The sequence below is a fragment of the Umbelopsis ramanniana genome, assembly GCF_025399195.1.
Source record: "Umbelopsis ramanniana AG unplaced genomic scaffold K450scaffold_18, whole genome shotgun sequence".
NCBI lineage: Eukaryota > Fungi > Mucoromycota > Umbelopsidomycetes > Umbelopsidales > Umbelopsidaceae > Umbelopsis > Umbelopsis ramanniana.
The window spans coordinates 283,699-303,004 of NW_026252104.1; the positions used below are offsets into that span (position 1 = coordinate 283,699).

Sequence of the window (19,306 nt, forward strand, 5' to 3'; positions counted from 1 at the left end):
AAAAAAAAAAAAAAATGGGGATTAAACAGTGCACCGACTTTTCATGGCCCTGACGAGGAACGCCTGTTTGGGAATACAACGTTCGGCAGACACGTCAACCCCCATAACTCCAGTCGACTTGATTTCTAATGGATTTCTAACGATTTCCAATATGTTCTAATATTACAGAAATTGGCTGTCCTCTACCTGGAGAACGGTGGAAAGCGTTTTTATTTCATTCAATCGTCGTCCTCATCAAGTTCGGTTTTGCTTAGGACAGCAAAGAAAAGAGGTCCCCAACCGTCGCTAACATCAGGTAGACAGATCCACCCGTATTTTGTCTTTTCACCAATGGGAAATCGTTTCTTCTTGAACTTGAGCACTTCGCATGCAAACGTGTCCTTTCCTTTCTTTTGCCGCTTTTTGAGTTCTTTCAGTACTTGAGCAATGACACCATCGTTTTCCACGTCACTCAATGAGCATGTAGCGTACAACAGCGTTCCACCAAAGCATAATGCCTCTAGTCCTCGTAGGACAAGTTGAACTTGTCGAGCTGCCATGGTCTTGCTATGGCCCGGCGTCCATTTCAAAAACTCGTCTAAGATGGTAAAATTACCGCTTTCCTCTGCCTTGCTAATGTCATGCAAGAGATGTCGCTCACTTGAACAAGGCGCATCAATCATCACTCTATCGTAAAATTCAGGTGTAAAAGTGTGCGATTTGGTAGCATCGAATCCAGTCACCTTCACGCTCTCACCCCCCTGTGGCGATATCTCTACCAGAGGAGCTGGGAGGTAATCTTTGAGTACATTGCGTAGACGCTTTCTCCGTTCGGGAGAGATCTCGTTACAATGTAAGATGCTGGTCTGTTTGGTTCCGCCGGTGAAAAGTCGTTGACAAAGAGCAATGGATTTACCACCGGGGGCAGAGCACATGTCCAGCACAACATGACCCGGTTCAATGTCCAGTGCCTCGGTGGCCAGGACGGAGGCAGCATCCAAGAGATAATAATTAGTTAGGTTGGTCATATCTTTGCTAGGCGAAGGAAATGGGAGGGGTTCCTTCTTCTTCTCCGTCGCACCACCTTCAGGGACCGTTGTCTTCACCGTAAGACAAGGAACTGACACATAGTCCACGCGCTCAAGATCTCCTTGGACTGAGCCCAATACTTCTGGTAATAGGGACGAATCAGCAAACCGGTTGATCAAGGCAGAATATCGGGTTTGAGCTAGAAGGGCTGGTAAAAGTGAATTGTACCACCGATCATGTCCGTATTGGGTGGCATATTGTTCATAAAATGTGTTTTTAAGTGCCTGCAAACGCTCGTATTGCTTGGCTTTCGCTTTGGCACCTGCTTTTGATTTACTTGACGATCCGCTCGGTAAAGTATCGACAGTGGCGGAATCGAGCTCAGAAAGTGCTAAATCTTCTGCTAGCTTGTCTACAGCCTGATCAACAAAGAGTGGTTGGGCCATCATGATGAGGATTGACGGGCGTGAGGCTGGAAATGTATGTACGAGTTGTGACAATGGCAAGAACTGATAGCGCTCAGGTGTTTGACCTATTACTTTCCAAAAAAAAAAATTGTGACTGACTCAAAGGTTTTTGGCATTCGGTGCCTTACACTTGAAGCTCCGCGATTCAAACGAATTGGACGATATTGATACATTATTTTTTGAGTTATGCTTATAAGGTCTATTCTAATCTATTGTACACTATTCAATAACGCTTGAACATATCTTTTCTCTCGCCAGATAGTATGATTTGATTGTAATTTACAAGTTTTCAGGGCTTTCTGAGGTATCTGTTTCCGAATCCACGGATGTTGGCTTTGGCTTGCGCACTTTGGGTGCTTTAGATGCTTTGGGCGGCTGAGCCAACGTCTCCTTCAAGCAAAGACTATTAAGTGCATCTCCGGTTAATAAAGGATAGACGGATTCCTGTAGCGCCTTCATTTCTGCTTCGGTAAGCTTTCCCAAGACAAAATCCGCAACCACATCAAACGATCGGTCGTCGATATCCTTTGGCGGCCGACCAATACCGATTCGAAGTCGTTTGAAGTCATCTGTACGCAGGTGCTTTGCGACTGATTTGATACCATTGTGACCGTTAGCAGAACCGCCATTTTTCAAAGATACCTTGGCTAACGGTCGTTGTAAATCATCATGAATGACGTACAAATTAGAAAGCGGGACTTTGAGGTCGGCAACTAAGTGGAGATGCATGTAAGCTGCTGTAACATACATTTCAATTGAGTCCTGAAAAATCTTACCTGCTTTTGCCACGCTAGGACCACACACGTTCATCAATAGCCTGGGTTTCAAAAGCGTGATATCCAATTCAGTGGTGACAGAGTTGACTGGATCGGTAGACCGGCTATGCGACTTGTCAGTAACCAAAAATTTTCCGTTTGCGCTGACCGCCTTCCAGTTTCTTTGTAATGTCCATGTCATGTTGAGTTGCTGTGCGATATGGTCCAGAATGACCATACCCACACTATGCCGTGTTAAAGGGTGTGTGTAATTACCCAAGCCGACGATCTGCGTTTGCCAAGAAATATATCAATCATGTTAGTAGGTGATATGAAGGGTCACTAGAAAGGTGTTAAAGGTGCAATTACCAGGATGCGCTTGGTATGCATTTGAAATGGTTGACAAATCAGACCTCAACATAACAACCCACTTTTTTTATGGCTTTTTTGTAAGAGGAAAAAAAAATTGGCCAAAGCGGAAATTGGAATTACTCAGGGCGGCCGCAGCAATACGTTACTGAAACTGCGGCAGCAGGCTCAAAGCGAGTGAAGGATGACAGATCGTAATAAAAAAATATAGGCAAAAATTTATATCAATTAATTGACAGGGAGGTTGAATACTTTTTGTAGTATAATGCGGCAATAAACGTTTAGTTCAAGCTCGTTTACATTCAATATCGCCAATGTATTTGATATGAAGTAATTTCTAGAAAATATCGGCATTGAATGCTTGAAAGGTTTCTTAACAGTGTCTTTTCACCAATCTCATTTTTGTACTTGTTAGATTTATTATTGTCGTTTTACATTGTATTAGTCTCTTTGTTCATGCTAAAAGAAGAAGATCCCATGAAAATAACTCGAATCAACAAGTTTTTGGTAAAGCGATAAAATAAAACAAAATGAAATACAACTAAAAAAAGTATTTATTCGAGAAGCAAAAACTTATTGCCATCTTTTACGCTGCAGTACCAATCATCACTAACTGCGATTGAAAGAACCAAACATTCTATCCATTGCATTACTTTGGGCTGCTTTGGCTAATCCATCAATGTTTAATATCAAGATGTACATAAAAAAAAAGTAAACTATAGAAAAAAATGCCCGCATTGTCTCTAAAAGGGGTATTTATATCAGGAGCATCAACATACATCTGCTGGATTCCTTCACTAAAATCCAACCAACTGTCTCATAGTCTGAGGAATTACAGGAATAGATACAAGAATTACAAAAATGGTTCCAAAAATGACAAAAGATAAAGAAGCGATGGCGGCTGCGCGCGGGTTTGTTCGCAAAAGACTAGCTGTAGAGATGGCGTGTGAGGCGCTCCCCATGGATACGCCAATAGTGACATAGTCATCTTCCTTTACTCGCAAAAGCTTCAATAGGTATGGCCCTAAAATCGTGCCTAGAATGCCGGTCAAAATAACAAAGCAGACCGTAGAATTGGCATCGGCTTCCAACATGGTAGCGACCACCATGGCTAGCGGTGTTGTCACAGACCTAACCAAAAAAAAAAGGGGTTTAAGTTTCAATGTAGTGTTATCAGATCCGTGTCGGGCATTGTGCTTACCGAGGAGCGAGAGAGAGAGATTTGGCGGGTGACACTCCTAAGGCATGAGCAAAGAGAGGCAAGGTGAACAGACTTGCAATAGACATGCAAAGTATAGTTAATAGCATCTCGAATGCCTAGAAAAATCACAGCGCGTTAACAATGTGAGCGTCGTTTTTTTGAGTAAATCGATCATCCCCTGACTTACATGCTTTTTCAGCTCCTTCCTGTATCGGAACATGACGGTTGAAAGACTGATAATGCTGCAATCCAACAACGAGAATAGGACATCGCCAGCTCCAGGTATACGACCTTGAGAAGTCCCCTCCAAAAGAGTTAAATACCTCGCGCCGGTGGAATATTTAGACAGACCCGTCAGCAAGTTGCCTCCTTTGATGGCCTCGGTGACTTCCATACCCAACATGACAATGGCCGAGGCACTAATGATAGGGTGAAGGAAAAAGCGAATACGTTCGGGAACTTGAAGCGCCAGGTAATAGGACAGAATCGTCATGGAAAGATAGAGGGGTAATAAAACGAGCAGGTAAATGGGTGAATCTGTGGATACAGGCAAGTAAATGATGAATGATATCACAAGCATAGTGATATATACAAGATGAGCAATTTTCAAACGCTGCCAAATATATGATGTTGCTCTCTTCCATTTTGATTTGGCAGGTTGTTGCTCAAGTACGCCTTGTGTGGAGGACAGTGCTTCTGATTTATTGTCAACTGTTTCAGAGGGGTTATCTGTAGCATTGAGATGATCATCGTTTGGTAAATTGTATAGGCTTGGAGGACGGCCAAGTTGCAAGTCAGAAATGGATGTAAGTATGGAGGAATCGGTCTTGGTGGGTATACGATTCAATTCAATTTCCTCAATCTGTTGTTCAGTTCCTTCCGTTTCCAATTGAAATTCGCGGTTGACATGCTGTGCTATCTGCTCGGCATCGTCCGTTCTGGCAATATCTTCATCTCGCTTTCGAGATAGGTATTTGAAGGGTGATACTATGCGGAAGGCACGTACGAGCAAGGTGGATGCCGTCACAAAGCAAAGATAGCCTACAACTTTTAGAAGTGAGGCCAAATCAGTATCCTCTTAGAAATAAGGAAAAAAAAAGATCAAATGACTCAAACTTACTAAAGACAACGGCAATTTCACCAACTTCTTTCGCAGTAGGCCGCTCAATTGTAGGCAAGTTCAGGAAGGAAGGCATTAAAAAGATATTGATCCAGCGCAGAACAAATCCAGTGCCGGGCTCAAGAACGGATACCAGCTTGGAAGTTCGTCGAGCATCGAGGCGGTCAAAGATAAGGAGTAAAACGAACAATAACAGCATACTGGCTACACTGGCCGGAAACGACCGCAGAGGTGGAATGTGCTTAAGGACGACATCCACACCCCACATTACGCAAAACAAAGAAACAATGACAAGCGGAACATGACACCAGTCTCTAAAGATTCGTTCCTTGCTCCACTTCATTCCAATGCCGGGGATAGAGAGACTTTGGGTCCTCTAGAATTTGCCCCGACTTATCGGGTAAAGATTTTTGACAGTGAGAGGCAAAGCTCCGACAGTCAAAACAGATGTGGTAGGTAATCAGATGGCCCATCGTTGCCAGAAAATAAAACAATATTTACAAGTTTTTTTAAAACGTCTAGCACAGAAAACAAAAAAGTAATTATCTTAACGCTATTTTGATGTAATCCTTTCGCAAATGTGTGTATAAGGCCACGTTCTCTTCTGTTACCACTGCAACTCGGCAGTGGATTTTTCATTATCGAAGCTGTGGGTCATCGATCCCCTGTAAAGCTCCTTGATCACTTTTCCGCCGATCAGCGATTGGTCTACAATGGCCTCACAGTGGCATGGACTGACTCTGCCATACCATACTCCTCTACGGCCTTCGTTTGTATACAGAATAACGTTTCCAGCAAACTTGTGGCCTGGCGGATAAATGGGTAAGCACATGGTCTAGGTACGGAACAAAATTTCCAACAGCAGTTTTATGCTGGACCAAAAAAAAAAAACCTCACCTCCTATATGACTAACCATAACCAGAGCTGCTCCACCCTCGCCTTCATGTATGTCTCTTTGACGTAATATGTGATCGAACTCTTGAGCGAGGATAGGTGCTGTCACACCGCAACGCTTGTCACGCCGGCGATGCGAGCAGAGAAGGATCATCGACGTATACATATTTTTAACCACAGCGAGTTCAGAGTTGCCTTTCAGATCTGGCATTTCAGTGCTTGCTTGGGTGGGCAGTGGTGTGGCTAAGAAAAGTTCGTAAAATTGGGCAACATTTTTGGTTGTGACATTGGATACCAGAATATTATCAGGAAGTACAACAATATCCGTACTGCCAGGCAGAGTTGAGTGGGTGGCGGTTAAGGAGCTGTTGGTGGTAAGGATCCGGAAAGGAGGGGAAACCTTGTTCAAATGGTCCAGAAGGGCAGCGGTCACCGTGCCCTTATCATCGTCAATATGCGAGGGCCAATCTGATTTTCCTGTAGCGATCAAGACGTGGCGAGCATAGGGTTTAGTAGACCCTAAAAGAGGTGTGGTATTGTCAATCTTGAGGTAAGATGGGAATTGTTTATGGTCATGGCATGGATCCGGGCAGGCAAGACACAATTCCTCTTGGGTTAAAATGTCCTTGGGAGGCAACAAATCGTCTGGTGAAGCAGTACGAGAGATAGCAGTTTTGATTGCTGAGAATATACCAGACATTATGAGTAACCCAAGCAATAGGAAGAACGCAAGTAAAAAGAACCAAGGGTTTGAATATTTCGTCTCTGGAAAAAAATAAAAAAAAATCCCAAATTTGACTGGCACTTTATATTTTATCAGATCTTGTTTATTTAGTAAGGCGTCCCACAGGCGTACAGAAAATCTTGTTGCTGGGGATTTGCAAGGGGTTTCACGGTTAGAGCGCGGTCAATCGGTGGGGTTGAAGAATTGACAATAGAGTTAATTTGCTTGACAAGCGTCAAGTTGTCACAATTAAGAACGCAGCACAGCTCCGGATAACCGCGTTGATGAAGTACCACATCCCCGTCTCTCCGTAATCCCGCAAATTGTTGCAGAATGACGCCACACAATCGCCTCATTGGACGGTCACGGGGTTCCTCAACAAATCCAACCCAATTTCCGTGACTTTGGAGTTTTCGAAAGTTCACCGGTGCTACTGCAAGATCATGACCGCCGTTAAGAAGGCAGCCGATAGCTTAAGTTATCTCAACGATTACTCGGATAGTATGTATAGTTGACACGAAATGGAGGGAGAATTGTGAATTAAATCGACGCTTTTGCATTGTAGCAACAGAAGCTCTTCCGTTGGAGTTACATCGCAATTATACACTCATTCGACAGTTGGATGAAAGCGCAGAAGGTGAGAATATGGTCAATGAGAACTCGTTATTCAGTGGTACTCATGTTTCATCACGCTATGATTAGATCTTATGTCGACCGTAGCAGATGAATGTAAAGTTCTTACCGACAACAAAAAACTCAGCCGAGAAGAGCGATTGGAAAAGCTCAGGAATGTCAGCAGTCTTTTGAATGAGACTGTCAAGCGAGGAGAAGAAAAGTTTGCCTTGGCGAAAAGCACTTATGATACGGTATGTACGATACGATATTATATTCGGGAATACTGTTGGACCACGTCTCACAATGAACCAACTCGCCAAAATAGATTGATCGTCACTGTAGTCGATTGGACAATGATTTGCAAAAGTTTGAAGACGAGCAATTGATCGGGCCGGGTAGAACCAGCATAACACAAGCATCTGCTTCGGAGGATGATCGGGAGACAGGAGGTAGGTGGTTACAGCCGGAGCCAGCATCAGCCAACATGAAATAAACTGACTAAACCATATCTATCTCTCCCCCCTCATAGATAAAAGTAAGCATTCACCACCATTGTGGATATGCGTTGTCTCCGGTATACTGACCATATGTTGCTTTTTCTATAGAACGAAAAGGGAATGTTGAAGGTGCAATCATTCGGTCGTCCCTTACACCAAGAAATGATACAAAAATCTCCAAGAATTATAAAAGCGGACGATCAGGCAATAAGAAGCGGGAGAAGAAGGCAAAGGCAGCTTTGGAAGAAGATCAAGTGGGAACCAGTGGGTTTGGCTTCGGCAGTTCGGCAGAAAATGTGCAAGTGTAAGTAGAGTATGTGTTCGCTCAACTCGATGTTCATCGTTAGCTCAATTTTTGGTTTATCTCAGTGCGGTGGCCATCAGTGATATGCCAGTAGACCCGAATGAGCCAGTGTACTGCTTTTGCCGACAGGTATCCTATGGCGAAATGGTGGCATGTGATAATGACGAGGTATGTAGGTATAGCGGTTATATGAATGACTATGCTACGGACTGACGAGATTTTTTTTGTTATAGTGCGAAATTGAATGGTTTCATTTACCATGTGTGAAGCTGACATCTGTGCCACGGGGCAAATGGTATTGCGACAACTGTGCACCCAAAATGCAAAGCAAGTTGAAGCGGCTGTCTTAAAGCAGAACGTAAAAGGTAGTAGAGTGTGGGGGAAGCGAAAAAAGAGAACACCTCAAAAGAGTCTCCCCCAAAAAGAGGCACATTAGTGAACCTTGCGTGCACTGACAAAAGAGAGTTCACTGTCCAGGTCTGAGCGCTTTGAGCACCGTGAGATTCCTGCTCTTGATTGGACAAGCTGACAATGATACCCGCCCCTCCATTTTAACTCATGACGCCCAAAAAATTATGTATTAATTGCTTCGACCCTCTTCTACTTTTCATATTTGCGGGCCATGGCTTTTGATAAGACAACTTGTCCTCGGTGGAGAAAAGAAGTAGCCTGCTGCAGGCTTTTGAAAAACCACAGCTATTGTAATCTCCGCTCATCTACATTAACTGCATAGACTAGTAGTATTTTGGTGTTGTGTTTATTAAAATCCCAAGTTTTCAACAACGCAAATATCACCCCGTTCCAGATTTTTAGCTACAATGACGTTGCATATGACTTGTAGTGTTTATTTCCATCCGCACGTCGAAAAAAGGGAAAAACACCGTGGGATGGTGGGTGGTGTGATGAATCCGAAAACATCGTCATGCATGACAATTATGACAAGGCACCATTTGCAGTAGTCTTTCACGATTTTTTGACAGATTGGCCTTCTCAACTCGTGGAGGGATAAGCAAGGATGGGGATATTGGAATACGAGAATTTGTGTGTCCGTGCCTCATAGGGCTGATACGTCATGTGTGGAGTCTGTCCTCCCCTCCAAACGAGAAGTGCCAAGTTATTTTGCACTGAGCGATGGAATAGAATTAGGTTCCTAAATAGAAGATATTAAAAAATAATGGGAAGGGCACCCAAGCCAACGTCGAGGTTGAAATGGCCGATAAAGCCAATCTGCAGCTTCTAAGAAGCGATAATCACGGGGAGAGCCAAAATTTGTGACTTCTTGGAGCTTGAATGTCTTCGATTGGCCCTGTTTCAATGCTTTTGAACTTTGATGACTCCACAGAAGAGCCCGCGTGCTTGGGGTTCAACTTTTAGGCCTTTTTGAACGCGCGCCGTTGTCTCTTCTCCCTCCCAAACACTACCCTTTTCCCGTGGTATCGAGTTACCTGCCAGTCCATTGTGACATCCTCTCTAGCCTTCCGATCCCCGCCACTGGTCAGCCATGTCAGAATCGGACCACAGTCGAGATCCAATCATTTCGGAGAAGCCAGTGCTGCCTGCCGAAGACCGACCGAATCCCGTAAGCCGCAACATCCCTATTATTAATGTCACCAGGAATGACTGCATTCCCATCCCTTTTTTATTTTCTAACATTGAGCTTCCGATCCATCCCGCTTACTCAAATAGATGGATCCGTTGTATGATGAATTACTACACCAAGATTTCGAAGACAGCACTTCGGCCGTGGAATTCTGTCGAAACTTAGCGTTTAATGCCGGCTTTACCGTGAAGCAAGAAGCCAGCGCGAACAGAGTAAGTTCTACCAAGTCCATGATTCTTTATTTTGGTGTTTCAATTGGGCTTCTTTGCAAACATGTAGCCCCTCATTTCATGTTTTTTATTTCCAAAGAGGTTTCCAGCACTCGGCCATTTTTTTTTTTTCTTTCTACCCGATTTATCTTGACATTCCAAAGTGTCACTTGTACACAGCAGCATTATATCATGTTCACCCGCGCGCGCATATGTGTGTCTGTGGCGTTTAACTCGTTCTTGCTTGCCACCACGTTTCAGACGGATCCAATTTTGTAGACCGTTTCGCTTTTGTAATTCGGTCCGTGAACCATTTTAGTCTTGTTTGCATTTTGTTCAGCTGGCTCGCCTCCATTTCATTCGTTTCTTCCCTCCCCCCATTTTATTTTTTAATTACCTGTGCCACTAACATCGACTTCTTATTTATAGAATATCTATGTCTATTGTTCTAGGGAGGGAGCTCCAGACTCTCGACGGAATCCTAAAGCACAACGACAGAGAAAACGACCTTCAAAGAGATGCGATTGTCGATGGCGAGTCGTTCTGTATCAAACAGCAAATGAGCGTTATCAGTTCCGTCGTTCGCTGAACCCTAGTGCGTCATGGCACAATCACGAGATGATGCCACAGGAAGAAATGATCAAATATTGGCCTCCAGAGGTCACGGACATGATCATCACCCTTGCCGGACAAAGGATGGCCACAAATGAAATAAGACAACGTGTGCAAACCCGATTTCCCGAAGTACCATGGAATGAACGACGGTTCTATAATCGAATTACAGAAGAGCGGAAACGAACCAGGTACCGCGAAACGACGGATCGTGTCCATCGATTGACCAATTTGTCGGTACGACTTTGCTCCGTTGCGGCTGGCGCCGAAGACATGGCTGTCAAAGTCGAAGCTGAATTGAAAAATATGCTCAAGCAATGTTGTGATTTTCTCAAGGTGTCACCTGAGTCCATTGCTTCTCCTATTGACTTTAACCAGAAAGATAACATCGCCGACGAAATGAGCTCAGCTAGTCCTGGTCCTAAACCTACTAATGCCAAAGTTGCTGGTGATGATGATAAATCAAAGGGGAAAGGAAAAGGAAAAGCAGCCTTGCGACAAACAGCATCCTCTTCTTCGCTGGGAGATGGAGACGATTCGAGTTCCAAAAAACGCAAGCTGAGCGATATCATGCCAAAAGTACCGGAAGGCGTCAAAGGCTCACTGCCTGTTGTGGTTCCGTCTTATACCTTGTATATCAAGAGTGAGACGCTCAAAAAAGCGCCATCGGATTTGCAGCAACTTCCTTCCGAATCTCCTGCTTCTCAAACAATGACCTCACACGATAATATGGAGCTGGATTCTTCTCAGAATGCTGCCTCGGCCACCAGGGCACAAAGACGTTCTAGGACAAGAAATTCGTTGCAAAGTTCATCTCAAGAACATCATTCACCTCACTTACAAGCGCCTCACCTTCCACCTCCCCCCCTTTCACAACCGCTACCCCCACAATCCTTTTCTGGTAGTCATTTATCTCATCCAATGTCCGGCCAGCAGAATCCATACATGTATCATACTTTTCCTGTTCCCGCAGCTGTTCGAGGTGGCGACCCACAACAGTCTTTGGGCAACCAAGATGCAAGATATGGTATGTCATCTCCTATACCGACGTATGGTATGAACCAAGAGTTCTCGAATTATTCTATGCAATCGGCATTTTCATCGCATAGTATGCAATATGGATTTCCACCTGGTTCGAATATACCTCAAGGCTTACATCCCGCTATGATACCTGGTACCGATACCATGCTCCCAGATAAACAGCAGACACCTAATGGCAGGCAAGCCATTGGTGACTCACAACAGATGTATGTCTTTGACGTACAGCATCCATCCAACAACACGCGACAAGAATAATAGATCCTATTCTTTGTGCTTCGTTTTCTTCTACTAATCAACGTTATTATTGGGTCCTTTTTTTTGGAGATTCAGGAGGTTGTAATATACTCGATCTGTGATTGTAAGAGTTGTGTGTACACAGTAATGTACGTTCATAGATGTTTTTTTTCTTCTTTTTAAAAAATTCTTCTCTATTAGTTTTATTATTAAAACGTTAGTACTTTTGTTGGTTATGAAGACTGGGTTTATAGGTGGGTTGATTCGCCGTCTTGGTGCAGGCAATGCGATACAACGGATGCGAGGTGGGGTTTTTTTATCATCCAAGCAGCATATCAGATATTATTACTGCCTCACACATAGTCTGGCGAATTAGAGCACCAACAATATCGTGTTGCGATGTCAAGGGGGGCCAGCCAAAAGTGACTGTTTCAATTTCCGACCGCCCGCCTGTCTGTAAAATGAGTGGGTGCGGGGTGATCAGTACTTCCTTTCCTTCTCGTATCCTGTATGTATCCATCCATCCATCTAGCATGCAGCCGAAACGAGACGCAATCAAAGCAACAGCAAGGGATAGATGATGATGGAAGTGATGGATCAAGAGCTTGACATTCACCAGCCATGAGCCGTCATTTGCCATTCCAACATTGACCATGCTGGCCTTCAATGTTCCATCCTCCCATCCCATCCTTCGTCTCGATTCGGTTCGCACAGCTCAACGCAATATGCATGACTAGAGAATACTGACTCTCTTTTTTCCCCGCCTTCATCCAGTTGTATACATCGTCAGTGAGCAATGTCCAAGTCAAAGAACCACACCAACCACAACCAAAGTGAGTTTCACGCAATCAGCCTACCATTCGCAACCTCCAACTCTAATCATCAATGTAATTTATAGACAAGAAGGCTCACCGTAACGGTATCCACAAGCCCAAGAGCAACAGACATGCCTCACTCAAGGGTGTACGTATTCTATTCCTTTTTTGATGTTTATAATGCCGCATTACGGCATGCAGGCAGCTAACTTTTTATTGATACCTCTTTTCTCACCCCTCTCAATAGGTTGACGCCAAGTTCATCAAGAACCAACGTCATGCCAAGGCTGGTTCTCTCGTTGCCGTCAGAAAGGCCAAAGAAGCCAAGGCTTAAACTGGATTGTTTACCTTGAATAAAACCTCTTTTTCTCACTCCTATGCCTGCCTACATTTAAAATGGACCCCTCATTTCACTTCACAGCGCGTGTCAGGTCAAAATCATCAATGTACGACCATTTTTTTTTGTAATCAACTCCCACAGGGAGTATATATATCTTTGTTATGCCCTTTACACAGATTGTCCTCGGCAACCGTGATAAGTGTTCTAGATAGCACGTTGGAGGGGGGAAAAAAGAAGAGAAATTCGAAAGGAAGAAAAGAAAGGAATAATAAAAAAGTGAGGGGGAGGTGTATGAGAGCAAAAGTTGTACGTGTGTAAACACAATGAAAACCATCAAGACAGAATAAAAAAAAGAGTTTTTCGTTGCTCAGAGCAGGTTCAACCTGCTCTCAAATTACAAAACAAGATATGTAAAATACGACTTGTTCTAATAGGGAATATTCTGTAATGGATGACATGGTTAGACATAGTGTCATGTCTATTGCATGGAGGAGAGACGACTTACGTTGGCATCACAGTGAGCCCTGACATTTTCAAATACCTTGAGCATTTTGCGTCGAGCACCAAGGGCAGCCACGCCTTTAGCAACAAGGTCATCATCGGATAGGTTTACAATATCTTGCCACTTCATAGCTTCAAATACAGAATTGTATTTGTGCAAGCGCAAGCTTCTGAACCACGCGGAGACATCTAGACGTCAAGGTCAGTCAGTATATGGAGACTTCTATCACTGTGTCTCGCCTTTCTTATTTTTCTCAACTCACCTTGTAACAACTCCATATCAACCACCTCGGCGGCCTTCTTGTCCTTGATGGCACGAGAATTTCCTGTGGCAGATGTTCTTCTGCGACGAGTGCCGTTGGAACTGATGACCGAGGTATCGCTATGGTCACTAACGTAGTCAAGGTCGCCTCCGTCTAGGTGGGCATCGGCAGGGTTGAGGAATTGTCCATACGAATGTTGGGCGGCCTGCTTATCTAAACCAGGAACACTCAAATGCTTTCCAGACCACATGCCAAACGAAGAATTGCCAAAGTGGCCAGTGGAGTTGGATGCAGTAGGAGCAGGCGAACCAGAGCGAGAAACCGATCTAGACTGAGAAGCGGATCCGGTAAGAGTAGAACCGCCACCACTACCGGGTGGTGGTTGAGACCCTTTCTCTCTTTCATTCTCTCCAAAGGTGGAATAAAATCCATTGTTAGCTTGCTCATCGCTCTCCGGTACAGTACGCGGAATACCAGCTCCTCTGGACATGGGACGGCGTCGATATCCCTTTGAATCATCGTTCATCATGACGTTGGGTCGAGGATAGCCGAGATTATTGGCCAGCGACCAACTAGCGAGAGCATTCTGAAGATCAACATCAGAAACCGAAGTGGGATGCTCAATGCCAGCATCTCTTTCCGTAAAGCTTGATACAGAAGGGGTCAAGTTCCAAGGCGAATTGGTGGAAAATGGTCGATTGTTCATACCCTTATCCCCAATAGCAGGTGGAATATCACTGTTATACCAGTTGGTAACATCCGCCGACTTGGGTCGACCATTCAAAGAGCGGTCCCCAATATGGCCTACATTGTTGGCATTACGAGGGCGATTGCCATAGGACCAGTCGTTGCCAAGAAGATTGGATGAGAGATCACCACTTTCCACAACGGATCTAGGTCTTGCTCCAAACAGTGGGCTGGCGTGAGCAGACTTGTCATTGGTTTTCAAGTGCGCACGTGAAAGGAGGGATTGGTCGTCCAAAAGGCTAGCAGAAGTATTACCAAAAGTTGAAGGATGGGGTGACAGAAAATCGGTACCAAGTGGGTTAGTGAACAGACGATTGTACTCCTCAGTATCACCGATAGCGAAGGAATGACGGTCCAGAGTTCGACGGCCATGAAGCGTTTCGGGAGGACGACGCGTAACTTGACCAGTCTGATAGGGTAGGACAGATAAAAGCTTTTGACTAGCTTCCTTTTCTGCCTTTGCCATTGCACCGACCATCTGAGCCTGCAGATCTCCTGTACCGAGAGATAGGGTTAATTTTACTTTTTTAAAGGTAGGTATTCATTCCAAGGTTTTACCTTTCTCGGGGTGGGCTGGCGAGAGCATAGCATTCAATGGGTCTTGCGCGTGCATCTGCTGCATGACCGTGGAAAAGAAACGCAGCTGCACTTGCGACGAGTGCTGCAGTAAACTATAGATAGCAGCTGTCCTTTCAGCTTCTGTCAGAGCGCGATACCATTGATCAACATGATGTAGCTCTTCCTTGAAGTTGGGATCAAAGCTAGCGCTTGCCATATCCTCGAGGTTCTTTTCGTACAACTGAAGTTCGTCAAACCATTTGTCCAGGGCCTCGGCTATGAGAAAAAATAAACCAGAGTAAGCAAGCGGCAAAGGGAACAGAATCAAAAGATGCTCAAGATGACAAGTGCCATGTAGGATGAAGAATCCAGTTGCTTTGACTGGGCATGTATCATCACTTACTTTCTGCAGATTGCCTAGTGAAGATTTCTGTCATGGGCCGCGAAGGGCGATGAGATGGATTCATTTGCTGAGACATGTGAGCAAAAGCATTGGCGGTGTCCGCAGATCTGAGAGGCTTTGTGTCGGTGGTTGCGGGCGAATGCGAATGATCCGAGTTGGCTTTGGTATTGTCAGTATCAGAAGCAGGACTTTGCTGTGTTCTAGGGCTCATCAGCGAAAAAGATTCTGACAATGGCCGTGGAAAATTCGACATGAAGCTGAGGATTGCAGTCAAGGAAGAGGGTAAGAAAGAGCTGTGGGTTGGCAGAAATTTTGTTTGCACGTCCAGCCAGCTCAGCTCAGCCAGCCAGCCAGAATAACCGAAATTAACCAAATCGGCCCAAAATTGTTTCAAATTGTCTGTCAGAAAGACCAGAAAAGACTGCTTTATATGAACACGTTTTTTTCCCCCTTCATTGCAAAAGACTTCAATTACTACTACAATTTACTGCTCTTCATAAACTCGCTCCAGTCTGGCTTCTTTTTCTGTGTAAATGACATGATGCCATATGCTGCTTCGGGACTGTTCATCATCTTGACAAACGCCTTTTTTATATGATCCTGCGAGTTCTTGATGTCCGAAGCTCCTTTGCCACCTACTATCCTGACCAATTCCTTGATATCTCGCATCGCTCCAGGCGCCGATTCCTCGAACAAGTCCACATATCGCTGAACCGCTTGATCGAGTTGATCCTCTTCAACCACAGCGCTAAGGCAGTTTTGCTGAAGACATTCTTGAGCCGATACACGACGACCTGTCAACATGTATTCGTTGGCTTTGAATTGACCCACTTCAGGAACAATGTATTGGGAAATCATGGCAGGGATTAGACCTCGCTTGACTTCGGTGAGCGCAATGTAGGAGTTCTTGGTAGCGATACGGACATTGCAAGCGAATAGGAGACCTACTCCGCCGCCCAATGCTGGTCCATTCATACGAGCAATCACAGGCTTGGGGAATTTGTATAGATAGTCGTAAACCTCCATGCCTTTCTCCACGGCAACATCCGGAGATAGATTAGAGCTACCGCCGCCTAAATCCATGCCGGTGCAAAAGTACTTTCCTGCTCCTGTCAAGATAAGTATTCGAATCGTGTCGTCAACTGCTACTTTTTGCAGACTGGCTAGCAAGAGTTCATTCAGTTTGGAGGTAAGGGAGTTACCCCGTTTAGGACGGTTGAGCGTAATAGTAGCGACATGCTTGTCGATTGTCAACACTATTTCGTCCTGTTGAGCCATGAGAAAAAGGATCGAGAAATAAGAGGTCCATTTATTCACATGAAGCCGCCTTTTTATTCAAATAAACTCTCATTGCTCCCCTTTGCCTCACGTGAAATTCGCAGACACCTGGGAAAACCCTGAGATTGCCCGGTTAATCCAAGATACAATGCAGGGAGATGGGTAGGCTATACTATGGTGATGACATTTTTCACATTGGATGCATTCGAATCAGTTGAGCTTGGGGGCTATAGACGCTGCACTCAGGACACAAACTGTGTGAGGAAATGGCGGGCGGCCCCCGTCATTCAAATTTCATGACTTGGGTTTTTTACGTTATTTTTCCATACAAAAATAATACAGGCGAACTGAGCTCATTCCATTCATCCATCAACGTTTTGCGGAAACATCACCATGGCTGCTAGAATCTTGTCCACAGCTCTGTGCGCTTTGCCACGTCAGCGCATTGCCATCACTGCAGGTAAAGAACGTTAGCTTTTCACGCATGGCCACATTTGGACATCCTGGTGGCTAATCCAACACGGTAATTTTCGCTCATGGCTAACATGCTTGCCTTCATTGCCAACAGCCAAACCCCTTGCACTTAAGTCGACATCTCTCCTTGGCCGACAGGCATTTTCCTCTTCGTCTGCTCGCAAAATCGGTATGTGATTTTGTCCATGATTTTCTTGATCATCTCGACTGCTCACACGTTGAAACCCTATTGACCCCACCTTTCTTTTTTTTTTTTCTGATGACAGATATCACCCCTACCGCCGATCCTAACCAGAAATCCGGCAACGACCAACTTCATGAATACGGAAAGTTCATCATGTCGGCTATGCCAAAGTTCGTTCAACAGTTCTCGGTGTACAAGGACGAATTGACCTTGCACATTGCCCCTACGGCCGTTATTCCCGTTATGACTTTCTTGCGTGATCATACTGGTGCTCAATTCAAGTCAGTACAAGACATCACTGGTGTTGATTACCCATCGCGTGATAACCGTTTCGAAGTTGTTTACAACATCTTGTCCGTTCGCTACAATGCCCGTATTCGCGTCAAGACCTATGCCAGCGAAACCTCTGCTGTCCCCTCTGTTGTTCCTATCTTCAGTGCTGCCAACTGGCTTGAACGTGAAACTTATGACATGTATGGTGTCTTCTTCGAGAACCATCCCGATTTGAGAAGAATCTTGACCGATTACGGCTTCGAAGGTCACCCATTGAGAAAGGATTTCCCTCTCACCGGTTATGTTGAAGTCAGATACGATGAGGAGAAGAAGCGTGTTGTTTCTGAGCCTGTTGAACTTGCTCAAGCTTTCCGTAACTTCGAGGGTGCTCTTTCACCATGGGAGCAAGTTGGTAAGTTGTGAAAAAAAAGGAATCATTTCGATCCGGTTGCCATTCTAAACATTGTTCACCACCCCCATAGGCCCTGGCCGAGATGATACTCCATCAAAGCAACTCGCTGAAGGTGAAAAGAAGCAATAGATTCCATTAGTTATAAATACATGTTTTTCCCCCCAAATTTGATGGTTATATTAAAAAAAAAAAAACAATACACAACACGATGGGTTGTTTGCCGCCCCTCTCTCCCCTCCATAGCATCTGAGGGCAAAGAAGTGGGTTTTTAGGTGGCCACTGGAGTGGATCCATCACAGAGATGAACCCACCGTGTCGGCCGTAGACCGTTTAATTGGGTGGAGCCTTTGCGTCAAGTCACCTGAGATCGCGCAAAAAATCCCTCGGTAGCACTTGACCCTCATGCACCCGAACGATATATTGGACATTGGTTGAAATCACATAACATTCACATATTTCTATCTCTCCACCATTTTCTCTTTTCTCTCTTCAACCCTCTATCCCTCATGAACCCTGTATATACAGCCAAGGGCACCCCGCCTAATCCTATATCACCTTGCATCATCTACCTTGGTGCTGCGTCCACCCTCTGTATTCTAATCATCCTGGCTTATCATCGCTACCATATACACCGAACCGATGCAGCTCTCGACATATCAACACGATCCTACACATTTTATGAATACAATCGCCCGCCACGGTTACAAATCACTCGCTCATCCTACGGAGCAACCAAAGAAACTGTACAGCCGCCATCACCGGAAAGGGTGGTGGAGTGGATTAAAACGCGAGACAAGATGCTAAGCAAGTACGCTGCAGTAGAAAGCATGGTGTAGGTAGATGACTTTGTCTGTATGTTATTTCAGCTGAAAATGTTTTGATATTTCTCATTCACTGGCTGGCACATACAATTCTGCAAACAATAAAAGAAAAAATGACAGACAGAAAGAAAATTTTCGATTCACAGATAATCTCCAGCAACATCAAAGTTCTGGCCCACTGTATTATTTTTATGTTTCTTTATATTCGTTTTGATAATATGCAAGTATGTATGTAGACAGCGAAACTTGAAACAGGTTTATAACCCCTGCTACAAGCATTATAAGTCTACTCAAACGTTCTTGATCGTCTGTGGAATGGTTTGCCGATGGAGAAATGCAGCAGCCAAGCAGAATCTGATCTTATATGTATCAAAGAAAAATTTTGGGGCTGCCGGCCAACTCGTCCTTTTGTACTGTTTGATGGCTGGGATTCAAAAAAAAACAGATCCCAAACACGAGTTAAAAAATTTTTTTTGTCAGGCAGGCCAATGTACGCTTTCAAAAATTTCGGTCAATCAATGTTTAACAAAAAAAGTTCGGTTGAGTTTATAACAATATTGTTTGCACGCAAACATATTAATGTGTGG

General features: G+C 44.5%; 10 protein-coding genes across 10 annotated transcripts; 4 read left to right on the plus strand and 6 right to left on the minus strand.

Annotated features, from left to right (window-relative positions):
• Positions 1-27: 27 nt before the first annotated feature.
• On the minus strand, positions 28-1,536 carry K450DRAFT_235339 (uncharacterized protein). Its single transcript, XM_051588068.1, has one exon. It carries the CDS (start codon positions 1,455-1,457, stop codon positions 219-221), a length of 1,239 nt encoding a protein of 412 aa, XP_051445941.1. The 5' UTR covers positions 1,458-1,536; the 3' UTR covers positions 28-218.
• Positions 1,537-1,588: 52 nt separating this feature from the next.
• K450DRAFT_235341 (uncharacterized protein) lies at positions 1,589-2,731 on the minus strand. The gene is made up of 3 exons (XM_051588069.1): positions 2,600-2,731; positions 2,252-2,519; positions 1,589-2,188 (listed from the first exon to the last, which is right to left on the minus strand). Exons 1-3 carry the CDS (start codon positions 2,618-2,620, stop codon positions 1,755-1,757), a joined length of 723 nt encoding a protein of 240 aa, XP_051445942.1. The 5' UTR covers positions 2,621-2,731; the 3' UTR covers positions 1,589-1,754.
• A 523-nt stretch (positions 2,732-3,254) lies between these two features.
• K450DRAFT_235344 (uncharacterized protein) lies at positions 3,255-5,509 on the minus strand. Its single transcript, XM_051588070.1, has 4 exons — positions 4,921-5,509; positions 3,988-4,847; positions 3,801-3,916; positions 3,255-3,730 (listed from the first exon to the last, which is right to left on the minus strand). The coding sequence occupies exons 1-4, from the start codon at positions 5,261-5,263 to the stop codon at positions 3,397-3,399; spliced, it is 1,653 nt and encodes a 550-aa protein (XP_051445943.1). The 5' UTR covers positions 5,264-5,509; the 3' UTR covers positions 3,255-3,396.
• On the minus strand, positions 5,396-6,615 carry K450DRAFT_235345 (uncharacterized protein). Its single transcript, XM_051588071.1, has 2 exons — positions 5,818-6,615; positions 5,396-5,727 (listed from the first exon to the last, which is right to left on the minus strand). Exons 1-2 carry the CDS (start codon positions 6,512-6,514, stop codon positions 5,528-5,530), a joined length of 897 nt encoding a protein of 298 aa, XP_051445944.1. The 5' UTR covers positions 6,515-6,615; the 3' UTR covers positions 5,396-5,527.
• A 230-nt stretch (positions 6,616-6,845) lies between these two features.
• On the plus strand, positions 6,846-8,453 carry K450DRAFT_235355 (uncharacterized protein). Its single transcript, XM_051588072.1, has 9 exons — positions 6,846-7,039; positions 7,104-7,175; positions 7,241-7,404; positions 7,479-7,602; positions 7,638-7,643; positions 7,759-7,954; positions 8,020-8,122; positions 8,188-8,319; positions 8,416-8,453. Exons 1-8 carry the CDS (start codon positions 6,982-6,984, stop codon positions 8,302-8,304), a joined length of 840 nt encoding a protein of 279 aa, XP_051445945.1. The 5' UTR covers positions 6,846-6,981; the 3' UTR covers positions 8,305-8,319; positions 8,416-8,453.
• A 3,900-nt stretch (positions 8,454-12,353) lies between these two features.
• On the plus strand, positions 12,354-12,837 carry K450DRAFT_235369 (uncharacterized protein). The gene is made up of 3 exons (XM_051588073.1): positions 12,354-12,483; positions 12,549-12,613; positions 12,713-12,837. The coding sequence occupies exons 1-3, from the start codon at positions 12,447-12,449 to the stop codon at positions 12,797-12,799; spliced, it is 189 nt and encodes a 62-aa protein (XP_051445946.1). The 5' UTR covers positions 12,354-12,446; the 3' UTR covers positions 12,800-12,837.
• Positions 12,838-12,858: 21 nt separating this feature from the next.
• K450DRAFT_235372 (uncharacterized protein) lies at positions 12,859-15,656 on the minus strand. Its single transcript, XM_051588074.1, has 6 exons — positions 15,278-15,656; positions 14,875-15,150; positions 14,643-14,811; positions 13,570-14,216; positions 13,311-13,495; positions 12,859-13,247 (listed from the first exon to the last, which is right to left on the minus strand). The coding sequence occupies exons 1-6, from the start codon at positions 15,528-15,530 to the stop codon at positions 13,233-13,235; spliced, it is 1,545 nt and encodes a 514-aa protein (XP_051445947.1). The 5' UTR covers positions 15,531-15,656; the 3' UTR covers positions 12,859-13,232.
• Positions 15,657-15,662: 6 nt separating this feature from the next.
• K450DRAFT_235375 (uncharacterized protein) lies at positions 15,663-16,827 on the minus strand. The gene has a single exon (XM_051588075.1). The coding sequence runs from the start codon at positions 16,553-16,555 to the stop codon at positions 15,755-15,757; it is 801 nt and encodes a 266-aa protein (XP_051445948.1). The 5' UTR covers positions 16,556-16,827; the 3' UTR covers positions 15,663-15,754.
• Positions 16,828-16,899: 72 nt separating this feature from the next.
• Positions 16,900-18,302, plus strand: K450DRAFT_235377 (uncharacterized protein). Its single transcript, XM_051588076.1, has 4 exons — positions 16,900-17,015; positions 17,124-17,198; positions 17,296-17,898; positions 17,969-18,302. The coding sequence occupies exons 1-4, from the start codon at positions 16,949-16,951 to the stop codon at positions 18,025-18,027; spliced, it is 804 nt and encodes a 267-aa protein (XP_051445949.1). The 5' UTR covers positions 16,900-16,948; the 3' UTR covers positions 18,028-18,302.
• Positions 18,303-18,371: 69 nt separating this feature from the next.
• On the plus strand, positions 18,372-18,863 carry K450DRAFT_235380 (uncharacterized protein). The gene has a single exon (XM_051588077.1). The coding sequence runs from the start codon at positions 18,405-18,407 to the stop codon at positions 18,732-18,734; it is 330 nt and encodes a 109-aa protein (XP_051445950.1). The 5' UTR covers positions 18,372-18,404; the 3' UTR covers positions 18,735-18,863.
• Positions 18,864-19,306: the final 443 nt, after the last annotated feature.